General features: G+C 39.7%; 2 protein-coding genes across 2 annotated transcripts; one reads left to right on the top strand and one right to left on the bottom strand.

Annotated features, from left to right (window-relative positions):
* The first annotated feature begins 976 nt into the window (after nt 1-976).
* LOC115662057 (pentatricopeptide repeat-containing protein At1g02060, chloroplastic) lies at nt 977-6,107 on the top strand. Its single transcript, XM_056319815.1, has 4 exons — nt 977-1,106; nt 1,782-3,975; nt 4,707-4,819; nt 5,752-6,107. The coding sequence occupies exons 1-3, from the start codon at nt 977-979 to the stop codon at nt 4,816-4,818; spliced, it is 2,436 nt and encodes an 811-aa protein (XP_056175790.1). The 3' UTR covers nt 4,819; nt 5,752-6,107.
* A 1,087-nt stretch (nt 6,108-7,194) lies between these two features.
* On the bottom strand, nt 7,195-12,778 carry LOC115662058 (endoplasmic reticulum oxidoreductin-1-like). The gene is made up of 9 exons (XM_030584228.2): nt 12,091-12,778; nt 11,573-11,704; nt 9,936-10,194; nt 9,569-9,679; nt 9,150-9,268; nt 8,838-8,942; nt 8,510-8,712; nt 8,149-8,272; nt 7,195-7,663 (listed from the first exon to the last, which is right to left on the bottom strand). Exons 1-9 carry the CDS (start codon nt 12,271-12,273, stop codon nt 7,487-7,489), a joined length of 1,413 nt encoding a protein of 470 aa, XP_030440088.1. The 5' UTR covers nt 12,274-12,778; the 3' UTR covers nt 7,195-7,486.
* Nucleotides 12,779-15,332: the final 2,554 nt, after the last annotated feature.

Raw genomic sequence — 15,332 nt, 5'->3', positions numbered from 1 at the left:
TTTTTGTTGAAATCATATAACCACTTGAGCAATATATGTTATTGTAGTGAAATAATACAAAGCTTAAATATTTTTCTGAGTATTTGAGTGTTTTGGAACCGAAAGTCACAGAGTAGGTCCTCTGTTCTAGGCTGAGAATTGACCTACCCAGAGACCGGTCACTGTGCATGACGCTCATAAGCTTTTGTTGCTTTATTAACCAATTTAAAGTCAGTGTGAAATTTCGACCAAAAAAAAAGGTCGATGTAAGATTACTAGATGTTTTTATGCACGCTAGCTAATTTTATCTATATTTGTAAATTGAAGAAGTCAATGTTTGAGCACGCGTAATGCAAAGAACCTCGACCCGGTGCTTGCTCACCACTCGACGATTAAAGACATGTCCAAAATTTTAGCCGAAATAAAAGAAGAACGGTTTTGATAACCGGCGCTCCGGTCGCTCCTTAAACATCCGAGTAAACAAAAGTTTGTCCCTTTCAATTAAATGTACCAAAAAAAAAGAAAACGCATTTCATTAAGAAGTATTATTAACAAATCGGGCCACGCGTTAACAAGACCCGATACAAAAAAAAAAAAAAAAAGCCTAAGGTTTTCCAATGAAAACAATAGAGCAATTTCTTTATGGGTAAGAAAATTAAATTCATAAAAAGAAAAAACAAAAACAAACAAAACAAGGGAGTGTTGTAGCGTTCCTCTTCCTTGGGCTTGGGGTTTCGAGTTAGTTTCTTCCGTCCCTTCTTCTTCTTCTTCTTCTTGCACTTCGACGACAGGATCGCCTGAGAACGGCGCATCCGGCGACCCGGATCGCCGGCGGTCTCCGGCCGACGGAGCGGTTCTGGTAAACCCTCGACTGGGTTGCACCAACCGTATTGTGTGGGGGGTTGTCGGCGCTGAGCGTTGAGAGGAAGAGAGAGAGAGAGAGAGTCGGAAAGCTGCTGACTTGCGTTGCTCTACGGTCGCGAAATCACAACCCTGGATGGTGGAGCGGCAGAAACCTCCGTCGGAGCCCCCTCGTCCGTCCGCCACCCTCCAGCCTTCCTCAACTACTGCCGATCCTCCGCCGCCGCCGCCGCCGCCGCCGCCGCCGGCTTTCGATCCGAGCCGAAGTAACTCGATCCGAGCCGAAGTCTCTCTCTCTCTCTCTCTCTCTCTCTCTCTCTCTCTCTCTCTCTCTCTCTCGTTGTTCTTGTTCTGATTTCAGTGTGTTGGATTCAGTTTCTCCTTCTGGGTGTTTTTAGTTTGTGCAAGTTCTGTTGGATTGCCAAGTGTTCGCTGCTTTTGTGCGCTTCGTTTGCTCCTTTTCTTGTTCTTTTGGTGCTATCCATCTGGGGTTCTCGGAAAGCCCAGATCTTGGTTTTTCTTCAGCCGCTAGTGGGAGCAATTTTTTAGGGGTGATCCGAAAGTGGTTGCGGACGTGCTTGTCCTGTAGATGTTGCATCGTTCTTCCGTTTCCTTATTTCCTCTTTCATTGGTGATGCGTGAGGTTGAGTAGTGAGGAATATGTTGGTAATTGCTCGGTCGTGAAAGCAATCTGTCCTTTCGCTGATCCATTGCGTGACTCATGGTTTCCGGTGAATGGCGGGGCTCGCTCATTGCATGAATTCTTCCACTCATGATGATTAGAAACCAACTCTGGCTAGCTCATGAGATTCTGGCAATGTGATTTTTACTTTTTTTCTCGAATTTGGTGGCTCAATTGGAGTGCTTTTGTGAGTATATATCGTAATCTGATAGTGGGTATAAAAAAATTTGTAGATGCTATGGAACTATTTACTGTATAGAATCAAGGATCAAGTTCATCATGATGGCCTATTTTCCAGTTTCACGTCAAGGACTAGCAGTTTTTGAGAAGCCATCTTCCGATCGTATTCCTGGCTTTGTGTCGTTATCGTATCTCAGGTACTACTGCTCGGTACAATCGGAAGAAAAGAATGTTGAGCTGCCAGACAAATCGTCGAAGAGAGTTAAAACTAGAAAAGCTCATGCAATGTCACAACTCATCAATAGAAGCAAGTGGTCGGACAAACTTGAATCTTCTCTATCACCTCTTGCTGCTTCTCTATCCAAAACCAACGTTCTTAGAACTCTTCAGCTCATCAAGAGTCCAGCAAGAGCACTCCTGTTCTTTAAATGGATACAAGGCAAAATGGGTTTTGTCCATGATCATCAGTCATACTTTTTTATGCTGGAAATGTTAGGCCGTTGTAGAAATCTCAATGCAGCGCGTAATTTCTTGTTTTCGATTGAGAGAATGTCTAATGGAGCAGTTAAGCTCGAAGACAGATACTTCAACAGCTTAATTAGAAGCTATGGTAAAGCTGGATTGTTTCAGGAATCTCTTAAGCTTTTCGAGATGATGAAAGAGATTGGGATATCACCATCAGTGGTTACGTTTAACAATCTCTTCTCTGTTTTGCTTAAAAGGGGTCGAACCAATATGGTAAAGCATGTTTATGACGAAATGCTTAATACTTATGGTGTTACACCTGATACATACACATACAATATTTTGATTAGGGGATTCTGTATGAACTCTATGGTTGATGAGGGGTTTCATTTTTTCAAGGAGATGTCGCAATTTAACTGTGAACCAGATGTGATTACCTATAATACCTTGGTTGATGGGTTGTGTAGGGCTGGGAAAGTCAATATTGCAAAAAATGTGGTAAAGGGTATGAGAACAAAGAGTGTGGACTTGAAACCTAATGTTGTTACCTACACGACTTTGATTAGAGGATATTGTATGAAAGGGGAAATGGATGATGCATTAGCTATAATAGAAGAGATGGTTAATGGAGGTCTGAAACCAAATAAGATTACTTACAACACGCTTATTAAAGGGCTTTGTGAAGCACAGAAGCTTGATAAGATTAAAGAGATATTGGAGGGGACAGTGGGGAAGGGGGACAGGGTATTTATCCCCGATACATGTACATTCAACACATTGATGCACTCACATTGCAACTCAGGAAATCTGAATGAAGCACTAAATGTCTTTGAAAAGATGTCAGAACTACAGGTTTCACCAGATTCAGCTTCTTACAGTGTCTTGATCCGCTCTTTGTGTCAAAAAGGTGAATTTGAGAGGGCAGAGGTACTCTTCAATGAGTTGTCAGAAAAGCAGATTTTGGTAAGTGATGCTGGGTGTGTCCCTCTAGTTGCAGCATATCATCCAATGTTTGTATATCTATGTAAAAGCGGTAAAACTAACAAAGCTGAGGAAGTGTTCAGGCAGTTAATGAAAAGAGGTATGCAAGACCCTCCTTCTTACAAGACTTTAATCATGGGGCACTGTAGAGAAGGTACTTTTGAAGCTGGATATGATCTATTAGTGTTGATGTTAAGGAGAGATTTTGTTCCAGATCATGAGACCTACTTGTCCTTGATAGATGGTCTTTTAAGCAAGGATAATCCTCTTCTTGCCCACAAGATTCTAGAGAAGATGCTCAGAAGTTCGCATCATCCCAGGTCATCTACTTTCCACGCGATACTTACGGTACTTCTAAAAAAAGAGTGTGCTCATGAGTCAGCCAGCTTGGTAAAAGTGATGTTGGAGAAGCATGTTAGACAAAATATCAATCTATCAACGCAAACTGTGAGGCTACTTTTTAGTCGTGGACTAGGACGTAAAGCATTTGAATTAGTCAATCTGCTCTACCAGAATGGTTATGTGATTGCAATAGAAGAATTAACCAGCTTCCTTTGCCAGAAAGGAAAAGTTGTAGAAGCAGGTGAATTGTTGCTGTATGGGCTGAGGAAAGATTCAAGAATAGATATTAACATGTGCAGCATAGTTATGAAAGGCCTCTGTGAAAAGAGGCAATTGTCTCAGGCATTTACTTTATTTTATGAATTGGTGGAGAGAGAAAGCTTCCAAAATCTGGATTGCTGTGGAGAACTGAGAACTGCTCTTGTGGCTGATGGAAGACATGCTGAAGCTAACTTTGTTGCCAAGAGGATGCCATCAAACTTGTGGTAGCTCACAGATCCTTATTTAGTCTACATGCGCAGTTTTTTGTTGGATTATAATACCAGGATCAGTTGGCTGACGTTTCTTCAAGTATCGTAAATCTGAGTGTGCCTCTGAAATTAGGGATTGGTCCTTCCATAAAATAATAGAGATTATTTTCCTGGCAGTTGAAGGTTAAGACTGGGATGTAGCCTCTAGAGTTTTGATTCACACTTTACATTGTCACCATCAATCACTTGAATATGGAAAGGAAGGGAGAAAAGAGCTATTGAGGGCAGATTCTTCTGTATATACATTTAGAAATGACTGTTGTAAAACGTTGTACTCTTGGATAGGCAGACTTTTTCAAGGATTTAGATGCATTGAATCTATGTTCACTGTTGGTTTAGTGATGATCTTTGTATGCTATCGCATGCTTCCTTGTGTCCTCAAAGTTTTGTGTCAGAAAAAAAGACAAAAAGAAAAAGAGAGTGTATGTCTTACTTGAAAATGAGCTCTCTTTAAGATCTTTTGCTTCATTTTCATGAGTTGCTTCCTCTTTGTTGCAATCTTACTGAGAAATTCAGTACATTCAATACAAGAAGGAGACTCATAACATGTTGGAACTGAAAATTTTACCTTATCTTGTTCTCAAGCTCTTTTTCCTCTTGAAGGTTATATTTTTTAGTCCTTTTTATATCAGGCATGACGACTTGAAGTACTGATCTGCCTGGTCATTTTCAATGTCTAATTGCAGTGATAGGCATCATCAAAAGAAAAGTCTTGATAAAGGAGTTAGCGGCAGCCTACCATGCAGAATGCCTATCATATTGTCAAGAACTCTTGGATCTCCAGAGGAAATGGGATGAGGTTAGTAAATATGCACTTTTTCGCATCACCGCATGTTTGTCCATAGATACCTAGGTAGATAAAAACAGAAGTCTGTGCGTTACAATTCTTGGCGTTGTCGTTGGTTCAAAGCTTGAAATTAGAATGTGGTAATTATGCCGTAAAAGCCATTGCACAACCTTGATAACAGCCATCATTACCACTACGGATGGCGACAGCGGTGTGCTAAATAATCTGTACTGCATGTAACCTCATTGAACATTGGTGATGACGTAATTGGATATGTAAAAGATGGCATAAAGAATCACAACAAGGGCTATATTTGAGAATATGCTTGTTGTCTAACTTTATTGATTCTGATGGGTTGAGCTGAAGTGTCTTGTACTGGGTTCATCAGTAACTGTTTGGTCACCATATGATTGCATCGATTAGTCTCTATTTTTTTGTTCTGGTAAGCCAAAAAATTTGGAAGATTAAACCACGGAAATGCAATTTTACCAATGTGTAAACCCAATAATATGAGTATGAATGTACATCATATATTTAATGGATACCTCACTTTTCAAAATACCTTCTTTGCTAGTATGAACTACTTCGCTAAGCATAAGCATTGACGACCAGTCAACCAATGCTTCGCATCAAGAAAAACATTTTATTTCAAGTCATCAACCTGAAGACCAGATCCTTCATGTATCTTCTTGATCCTAGATCACAAGCGTCGCTCATCGCCGCCGCCCAAGTGATTTTCCAGATCAAAGCTTGAACATAGTTGACCTTACAGTGTGATTTAACTCGTGAGAACTGGGCACTGACCCTCATATGCAAATCTGAGTGGTCCGTGCTTATGAAATCTGCATCCCTAACGATATTGGTTGTAAAATCTCTAAATTTACCGCATATCTCTGATTTTCTATCTTTTCCTTCGTCTCACCATACTGCGGTTGTTGTTGCAGCCATACATTGATCTAAAACCTCCGGAGGATGCAAGGAAAGAACCTACACGGCCCTCAAAACGGGTGAGGAAATCTCGTTAGGTGTAGAGATCGCCATATGATTCGACGCCAAACACCAATGTGTAGTTTCACGGGTAACAGAATAGAGTTTACCGGATGCCATCTTTCCATTTTGATAGGGTAGTATCACATAACTATGAAGTTTGACAGTTTGTAGTATTACAAACGACATATCTATGTCCGAAGTAGTCCTGTTTCAGCACAAGGAGATTCCATTAAGTGGTACCCAAAGCCTCTCTGTATTTGCAGTTTGATCCCTGCCCTTCTGAAATTGAGATTTTTCTTCCGTCCTTTAATTTTTCTCAGTTTTCGCCATCGATACCCGCATGTCTCAATTTCAAGAAGATGTTTATATGATATGAACGAATATCGAGTGTAGGTACTTGATTGGAGTCTTTAAACGCGAAACAATTAACGGGCATCATGCCACCAAGATACAATTTCACAATCGAAGGAAGAAACCATGTCAGTACATATACTTGCCATGAGACTTCTAAGACTAAGATGGATGTTCGACCGAAGGAGGCGGCCTGGCGATTATGACCGGCGAACGCTGCATATCAGAGAGAGAGAGGGAGAGAGAGCTTCATTTTATAAACAAACCAATTCCATTTCTGAAGTAGTCTAGGTCACTTCTGCTTCTCTTGTGACCAAATATTCCCCTCTTATGTTGCAAGTATCTATATCAATGGTAATGATTTTACTCAATGTGTAGTTTCTGGATATTATCCATTCATCATAGAAAAAGATATGTTTACCCGGCCGTTAACAAAAAGCCAGTTCTTTTTTATTAGGGTGATACTATCTCGCCAATTGACTCATAGGTCTCTAATGTGTGTTCATAACGAACTATTCTCCATAAAATGTCGACAAAAGATCCAGCTCAAACAAAATATTTCCATTTTCTTTCAATTGAATCCGACAATTAGTTGGTGGAACTATTTACTCGATTGCAAACATTTCGGACACACCTCCATTGGAGAGAAAAGAGCCGATGATTCGGCACTGAAGATCAAAATGGATGGCCCTCGAGGAGCAGAAGAGCAATTTCACACTATGCCCTGATAAGAACAAACCCTGTGGCTAATGTTTGCAGGTACATGAAGTTGCAACTGATGCATTGTAGAATTGAAAATTCTCAGGGTCTCTATACGGTTTATTAACACAGCATGTAAGCTCTAATTGATACAGAGAAAAGAGGACTGAAGCATTTTTTGGTCCTTGTTCTTACGTTTTTGCCTGTGGAAAAGAGATGGAATAGTGTCATCTGTTAAAGTTAGTTGAGCCAATAGAGAAAACTTTAACTAGATTATCCCCATTACCGAGTCAGTCCAACTGCAAAAATCAAATTGTGTGAAAGAAAAGAGAAAATGTGCACATTAGTTACAGTCACGCGACCATAGAACCAAGAGAAGTTTCTTGCACCAGTGAACCGAAAACGTACAGCGTCACATATACATGCATCATTCGATGCATAAGCTCAAAAGCAAAACCTAATACAAGCTTCCCCTCTTTCTTGGTTCCTTCTATTGATTTCAAATCTCTGTCTATGAAGTGTATCTCTGTGGGACACCGGCTTCGAAACCCAAAGGGTCAATTTCCTGTTGCACAACTCAAGATTTCATATGTTATTTGGTACCATTTACCTAAATGTTCTTAGACTACATGTGATTAACTAGGTTATCTTCAAGGATGCCCACATCTTGTGGAACGGGCAACCTGCCGCTTTCTGTTCAGAAGTAAGTCCAATCTTTTCGGCCGAGGATCCTGTTCCGTGAACCAATTTGACAGATTCGGAGAGTCGGTTGAGCAGATTCATCAAAGCAATTACTTCATTCCGTTGCAGCTCCAGCTGAAGACAAAGGAGAAACAAGAAGAGCATCAACAAATTACATTCCAATTGACATCTAAATGATTAATCTCAGTTGCATTATGATTGGTTGAGAGTCGTGTAAGTGTGACATCAATGAACAATCTCATTCTCATCGAATAACTAGGCGGAATAAACTTAGATCTATATATATCACACATAAATGCGAACCGTACTATGGAGCAGATCGACTATTTGTATGACATTGATTGCCTACTTCTATAAGAAATAAGAGATGCTTTACTTGAAGTTTTCCTGTTATGTTCCAAATTGGCCCATCAATTCGAATCATTCAAATTGACAAAACAGAGAAAATTGGAATCATTCAATAGTAAACTGAGAAAACTATTGTCATCTATTGACTATTCTTGGTTTCCCAATTGATGTTTTAAATGGGAATGCCAAAAAGGCACCGTGAAGCATCTTAAAAAGGAGATTGAAGGTCATTTCAAGGAGAAGATGCTCACCGTCTGACGCAAGTTTTCCTGACCATCAACAGAGAAAAGAATCTTCAATGCAGTTCCAAGCCCAAGAACTTGAAGTTTTCCCCACAACCGACACTTTTCACATCCTACACAGTCCATGAGCGCACTGCAATTCCATTAAAAGAATGTTAGTGTCCCAGATGATTACACTACTAATAAGACAAGGAAAACATAAACTCAACATCAGAAATCTGGAATGACTACTTTCCTGGCTAACAGAAAATGGAGGTCACAAAAATAAGAAAGAGATCAGAAAAGAATGAGATGCAAGTGTTCTTGAGATCTTTGTGCTACCCCTCTCTGATTGGTCACTTTAATTCAATTTAAAGAAAAGGTATAGAACCTGATATTTCTGAATTGGTTCTGAATTTTCTGCTTCAGTTCAGGTCCGTTTTGGCCTTTCCACAGCTTTGCTTCATCAAATGGGATTGGGCAAGCAGCTTGAAGTTTGGAATTATACAGGAGCTGTCTCATCAAGGAATGCGTCTTCAAATCCTCATTAGGATTGCCTGTATCATATGACGCTTGTTCCAAATAATCTGCCGCCTAAAATCAACACTCAATCACCACAGATATGTCATGGTCAGATTGGAGAGCTTTTCCTGGATAGGATGACCGAACATTGACTAATAATATGGTTCTTCAAAATGAAAACAAATTTCTTGACTCACCTTTGTGACAGCACGGAGAACAAAGAGAAAAGTGAAGTACAAGTTTCTGACACGATCTGGGTATCTCAACACACGATCATGCAGCAACTTGAGATTTTGGCCCCACTGGAATAATATAAAAAGGAAATAAAATGATAGTCAGGTACTTAAAGCATAGTGAGTTCTTGTTAACTTGAGAAAGCACAATGATGCATAAAGGATGGCTAACTTCATCCTACAGTAAAAGAAAGTAGCAAGAATCTGAAAAAGAAAACGTAGAAGAGTCATCAGAAACCAAAAGGATTGACCTAGATTATATAGAGCAAGACTTACCACGTTTTTGGTTTCATCAAGAAGAAAATCTGCAGCAATGTGAACTGAAATGGAAGAGTGAAGACCAGATATCAACTTGTACAATATTCGTTCCTCTTGGCACAACTCTTCAGATGGATCTGTGAAACAAATTGAAAATTAAACATACATTATTTTCACTGTAGCAAGAAATCAAATCGGGAAGGCCCACGGCAAATATAATTGGTTATTTCACTGGAGAAACTTAAATTTAAAAAAAAAGTACTTTCTAGAAAGACAATTCGTAAGGTACAAGATGAAACTTCTGAGTAACTTCACATGCAAATTCCTTCTATGATCTTATTCTCTAATGCATAAAGTGCAGCTACTCTTGCATGCTAGCACATAAGCAACCACCACCATGCAGAGAGAGAGAGAGAGAGAGAGAGAGAGAAAGTCACATTTGGGACAGTTTTCTGCATAAACAGCATCCCAAATTCTTCTGGCAGATGGGCCGGTATAACCAGTGTAGCGTTCAGGATTGAGTTGGAGATTCACATACGTCATTTCAGCTGCAAAAGGAAAACAACAGTACATAAATCCACATGGATGCCAAATGCCGACTCCAAACAAACAACAGTTAAATGAATTCCATAAGCAAGCATAATTTATAGTTCGAACAAGCACTTCCCAGCCAAAATCAATTTTAATAGCAGGAACGGTTCAAAATAGAAAATCAGATTCGGGCCTTTTACACATGCGCATGCTCGCTCAGAGATCACGCCCCTTCAGAGGATGTGAAAAAAGGAACATAGACACATTACATACCATTATCAGTTTCATCATCATTTGTCCATGGATTGTCTGTTTCTGACCAGCCTCTAAAAGCATTTCTATCCAAAGTACGATCCACAGCAGCTTCAGGTTTTCCTTCTTGACACATGAGATCATGAGATGGAAGGATAGGATTGGATGGACGTTTAAATGATTCTGGGAATTCACTCTCCGGGCATTCACAAACACTACAATCCCGCAAACGACACATGCCATCATCTGGCCAAAAGGGGCAGTCACACCACAACTTGACCTACAAAATTATATTTATAGACTCAGAAACAGAAACACAGTAAGAATCAGAACCACCCAAAGAATAAAGCTATTTGGTGATGCTTTTCTCTGGTATTTATTTGATGGAATGAATTATACAAAATACTCTCACAATACATTCCCATATCCACGTGAACTGGCCGTATATGACTCTACATATCTGACAGCATCACTAGGCAACATTCAAATTTGCAAAAGACAGCTTTTGCTCACAGAAATGGACATGTTGACACATATAAAGAATATACTGCATCTACAAAAGAATCTTCATGCCATTAAGATTGAGGACACAAGTGAAAATATGAGGACTGTTTCCAAGAGAATGCTCAGTAATATCTCTGGCTCTCAGTGGATGACTTACCATTGCTCCCCATGGCTCAGCTGAACTGTGAGTGGAATGATGGAATGACAATTAAAAACATGATTTTGCATTAATCAGCCGTAATATAGAGCTAGTAACAAAATAGAAATGGCCTCACAAAATGTGATGTACAACATCTGAAGTCAAGCAGGTAGAAATTTCTCAGCAATCTCTCCTAGTGAGCCCATTGAACTTGATGCCAGAATCAGTGTTACTGGGATGGCGATGTATCCACACTGACTGTGATATAAGCTCATTACTCCAAATTCAGATACTCTTACCTCAGTTTTGCTAAAATTGATTTGTCCAATTGACCACACCACATACTCATGAAATTAAAAGACATTAAGATATATGTAGCGTCATTAACTTATTCAAAAACGACTTCCTACACAATTTTAACCCAATTTAGATTTTCAAAACCATAACAAATAACTTAGATGCATCATGGTATTATTTTATTGGACTAATAGTAGTTAATGTTCGCCTTCCTTTGTAATTCCAAACTACGTAAGTCCAAAAGAGAACTAGTACATTCTTATATTACGCAGTGAATGACTCAAACAAATGCCTCAATCCATACCACAACCACAATGACCGAAAAAGCATGCCTATCGTTAAGACACCACATTCTCAGTAAGTGGTGCATCCAGTTTCCATTCGGGAACCACGATCCATAGCATACAACAGTGCAGGTCACCGTTGTTAAATTATACTGCCACATGGATAATGCGACCTTAAAAGCAGTTGCTTGGATGACACCTACCGTAAGAGTACTTATTTTCTATTTGCTTTCTCATAGTTATCATTTAGCACATTCTTGGCATCTTGAGAGAGTGAACAACAGGCCAAGTACAGCATGGAAACTAAAAGAAAAAGAAATGGGTATATACTGCTAAGATGACTTCTTGATCACTTCACTTCCTTTAATAATGCAATAACAAAACCGATTTTGAATCAGCAAATAAACAATCCCAAAGTGATACTGTCACCAGACCTTGAAGTATCGAAAGAATGGGGTCTTGACCAGATCCTGGAGCAGGGGATGCAACACTTCCTCATTGAGATGGTCTACAGTCTCATATTCGCAACAACAATCCTCCACCATCCCTTTATACTTATGCTCATCCTGCAAAATTCACAAAGCAGAACAGCTGAAGAAACTGCAAATGTTTTAATCCACATCCATGCGTAGAGCATCGCACACTCTCGCCGAAACAGAGAAAATGAGGGATCACCCTCCAACAGAATACCCCAATTCGATCATTTTGAGCTACTCTGACTCTATGGCTATGTGGTACCCGCCTCTACGAGATATGCCTCAGCGAGAAAACATGGCAAAACCCACATGCAAAAGAAATGATGAGGAACTAAAACCCTTCAACAATGGGATACCAAAAACGCAAAGGCAAGCCCATTCACTAACAGCCCCAAAAATCAGAAATGGTAAATGGTTTCCTCCTTAAATACTGAAATGCGCACGAGATCGAACAAGAATAATGCAAAAACCAGTACCTTGGCACAAGGACAAGGCTTGCTGTTAATGCGCGAAAACAAATTGATCTTCGGAGCAGCCGCCCAACTTATTCCCACGGCGAGCAAGACGACGATGAGAGCACCGATTGCGCCATTGCTCCATCGATTACCCCGACCCTTCGTCGCCTTCTTCTTCTTCTTCTTCTCAATCTCCTCCCCCATCACTTCCGCACGACCAAGATGCCAAAACTCTCCAAGAAAACAGAGGCACCCCTAAACCCTTCAAGACCCTCCGCCACGCCACCCGAGAATCAAGAACACACGAAAGAGAAGGGAACTGGGTATGTCGGGATCTGATGGGTCGTTATATTTGAGGAACTGGGTCGACGAGCGAGCACCCAGATGGCCAAATTGCATTGGTCGGATGATGGTTATGGCGTGTTCAAAGAGGTGGGACCGAACCAGAGCAGGGTCTTTCTTCGCGGGTGCTGAGATGGAGACTCTGAGGAGGAAGAAATCAATGGGGAAAATGAGGGGCGTGGTCGACGGTTTTCTTTACCATTGGTGGGGAATGCTCTGCTTCCAGTCTAGAAACTGTGGGCAGAGTAGGAAGATCCCCGGACAGGAACTGTACTGTGGATCCAATCGGTGTACTGCCAGAACGCAGATTTACCGGTTTGGTTCTTGCCCGAAAAGGGGGAAAACGCAAATGGGGAAAGAACGAGGATTTGGTTGCATAGAGAAGAGAAGTTTTGACTTCTTTGACTAGAACATCTTTCTTTGGGCCCTGAAGTTGGAGGCTCATGAGAAAGGCATTATGAGGAGCTTCTTATGATGGGGGCTGCTGATTCAGGAGGACAGAACATATGCTTGAGGCCCAGCTGCACAGGCTGTCCGGTGTCTTCGATGTAATTATTCAAAAATTCCTAAACATATTATATGATCGGCTAATTCAATCCTAGATTTTTCAATTTAATCCTCAATCTATTAACGATTTGCCCATGCGTCCTCCGGCCAATTTTAACCGGAAATCTATAATGTGGCGATCCAGTCAATGTTTTTTAATTTTTCTTTTTTTTCCTATGTGGTGGTTGACGACTAGCCACAAATGAAAAAAAACACAAGAAGATAAATGAATGATAAAAAATTAAAAATTCAGGAAAAGAATATTAAAAATTGCAAAAATTGTCCACGTAGGCGTTGGCGGTGCCTAGTAGGACAGCCGGCATTCATGTCAGCAATTCCAGCCCAAAATTGGCCGGAATAACTATATTGGCAAAATTATTGAAAGGTTTTGGATTAAATTGGCACAATTGAAATATTTAAGACATCAACATCCATACAATGGTTAGAAGTTTTTTCATAATTTTTTCCACTTCATTCTCCTCCCTTGAGATAGGTAGATTACGGTGGCAAATGTGTTGGAAAAATTGTTAGATAACATGAAAAAATAAGAATAATTGTGGGAATTCTATTGAAAAAGATGAGAAAATAATATCGATGTCTGAGGTGTGCTAGTCACTGTCCTTAAAGATAATTTCGCCCCTCGGAGTACGAAACTCAGTGCGTAAGGCTCTAGCAGCTATCCTCCCAAGATACAACAGACTTTCTTCTATACACCACACTGAATATTAGAAGGAAACAAGAACAATATTATGTGTATAACCCAGTAAAGAAAGAAAAGATAGATAAAAGAAAGAACAAAGAATATTCTTTCATTTTTTATATGTATATATGTATATCACTTTCCAATTATGTTCAAAGTGACAATTTATAGGTACAAGAAAGAGTGCCGTTAAGAAACCATTATAAAGCCATTGTAAAATAATGGAGGGTTTAAGAACAATTAAATCAAACGTTATAAAGCCCTTAGAAAGTCGTTATACGGCCGTTGCAAAACCGTTACAAAATAATGGCTTCATGGCAGTCATAAATTATAACAAATATTTCAAGACTGCTAAAATATCCAACAATTCCCCACATATTTCAAAAGGTTTTGAAATGAAAACATAAAATAATACCAAGTTATTGGAGAGTAATGCATCGGAACTCGTGCTTGTTAGGCTATGAACCAACCCTAGAAAGAATGAAATACAATTCACAAAATCATTGGTGAAGTTTGAAACTTCTATGAACCAATAATTCCTTTTGTGAATCATGATTTTCACCAATCACATCACACTCCTACAAGATTTGTTGTTCAACGCAGTTTTGCGCTAATAGGTCATGAGCATGCTTGGTTTATTCGTAAGTGCTCTAGAGATTATCGCCAATAATTTTCATAGGAGCGGCCCCACTCCACACTTATATAAGTAATTCCATCAAGTGTATTCTGCAGTTTAATACACCACCAATAAAGGTTATGGAATTCATTAAGAGCTTAGCTCATCCTTTGTTTTCTTGCAGGCTTACACTATTCTCACCTTAGGAAGGACAGAAAATTTTAATAATGCATCATTATATCAACAAGTGACTTGTTATTACCCATATGAACATAATTCATGGGATTGCCAATCACATAGATTGGGTTACCATCACTGTTGATTTTTTTCAGCTGGCTTGTCCCATTCCCCTCAATGTATGGTCAGAGGATTGGCCAAAATCACTTCTGACTTTACATAATTGATGGACATAATTCCACCTTTAAGCAATTGCTTTATCATATCACATTTCAAATGAATGTGTCTCTTTTACCATTGAAAGTTTCATTCTTTACAATGGCTATTGCCACTTGGCAATCACAATAAAACATGAATGGTATTGGTTTCATTCCCTTTCCTAAGAACTTAAACAGTTCTCAAAATTCTCAAATAAATATTTTCTTCTCCTTCCCCTACTAGAGTGTAGGAGGATAAAGTATTATGCGTTTACATATATGCCTAGTAGAATGTGAGTCTACCACCCATTCTTTCACTTAGCCACACTATTGGCTTGGGAATGACCGCAGCAATTACGTCATCAGATCATCTGCTTCAACCAAGTCGACTTTTGGTTTAGCAGGATTGTCATTTCCCCCACAATTTTGTTTGGTTGATTTCCAAACTACAGTTCTCCACCAAGGTAAGCACATATCCATTATCGGATTTTGTCTCATTCGAATCTATGCTTTCATGAGCACACGAAGTTCATCGCAACCCATGGACACAATGTAGCCGACTGCCACCATCGCCATGAATAATGGCTAAAATTGTCCTACCCTTAACACACAGAGATGCAACTAAGTAGACATTGTCAACCGCTTCACTTAAAATTTATCAAAGACCAGAGAACTGTAAGCACAG

The sequence above is a fragment of the Syzygium oleosum genome, unplaced genomic scaffold (assembly GCF_021117445.2).
Source record: "Syzygium oleosum isolate NSW1041296 unplaced genomic scaffold, Sole_v2.1 Sole_v2.18, whole genome shotgun sequence".
Lineage (NCBI taxonomy): Eukaryota > Viridiplantae > Streptophyta > Magnoliopsida > Myrtales > Myrtaceae > Syzygium > Syzygium oleosum.
The sequence above is the reverse complement of the archived record's forward strand: the minus strand, read 5'-3'. Positions and strand labels throughout refer to the sequence as shown.

Bases quoted from the DNA above. Each gene is read 5' to 3' on its own strand.
- LOC115662057 (XM_056319815.1), top strand. From the start codon at position 977: ATGGTGGAGCGGCAGAAACCTCCGTCGGAGCCCCCTCGTCCGTCCGCC. The intron at 1,107-1,781 runs GTAACTCGATCC...TTTACTGTATAG, and splicing joins GGCTTTCGATCCGAGCCGAA to AATCAAGGATCAAGTTCATC. The intron at 3,976-4,706 runs GTAGCTCACAGA...GTCTAATTGCAG, and splicing joins AGGATGCCATCAAACTTGTG to TGATAGGCATCATCAAAAGA.
- LOC115662058 (XM_030584228.2), bottom strand. From the start codon at position 12,273: ATGGGGGAGGAGATTGAGAAGAAGAAGAAGAAGAAGGCGACGAAGGGT. The intron at 11,705-12,090 runs GTACTGGTTTTT...TGAATTTTGCAG, and splicing joins AGCCTTGTCCTTGTGCCAAG to GATGAGCATAAGTATAAAGG. The intron at 8,943-9,149 runs GTAAGTCTTGCT...ATATTATTCCAG, and splicing joins TTGATGAAACCAAAAACGTG to TGGGGCCAAAATCTCAAGTT.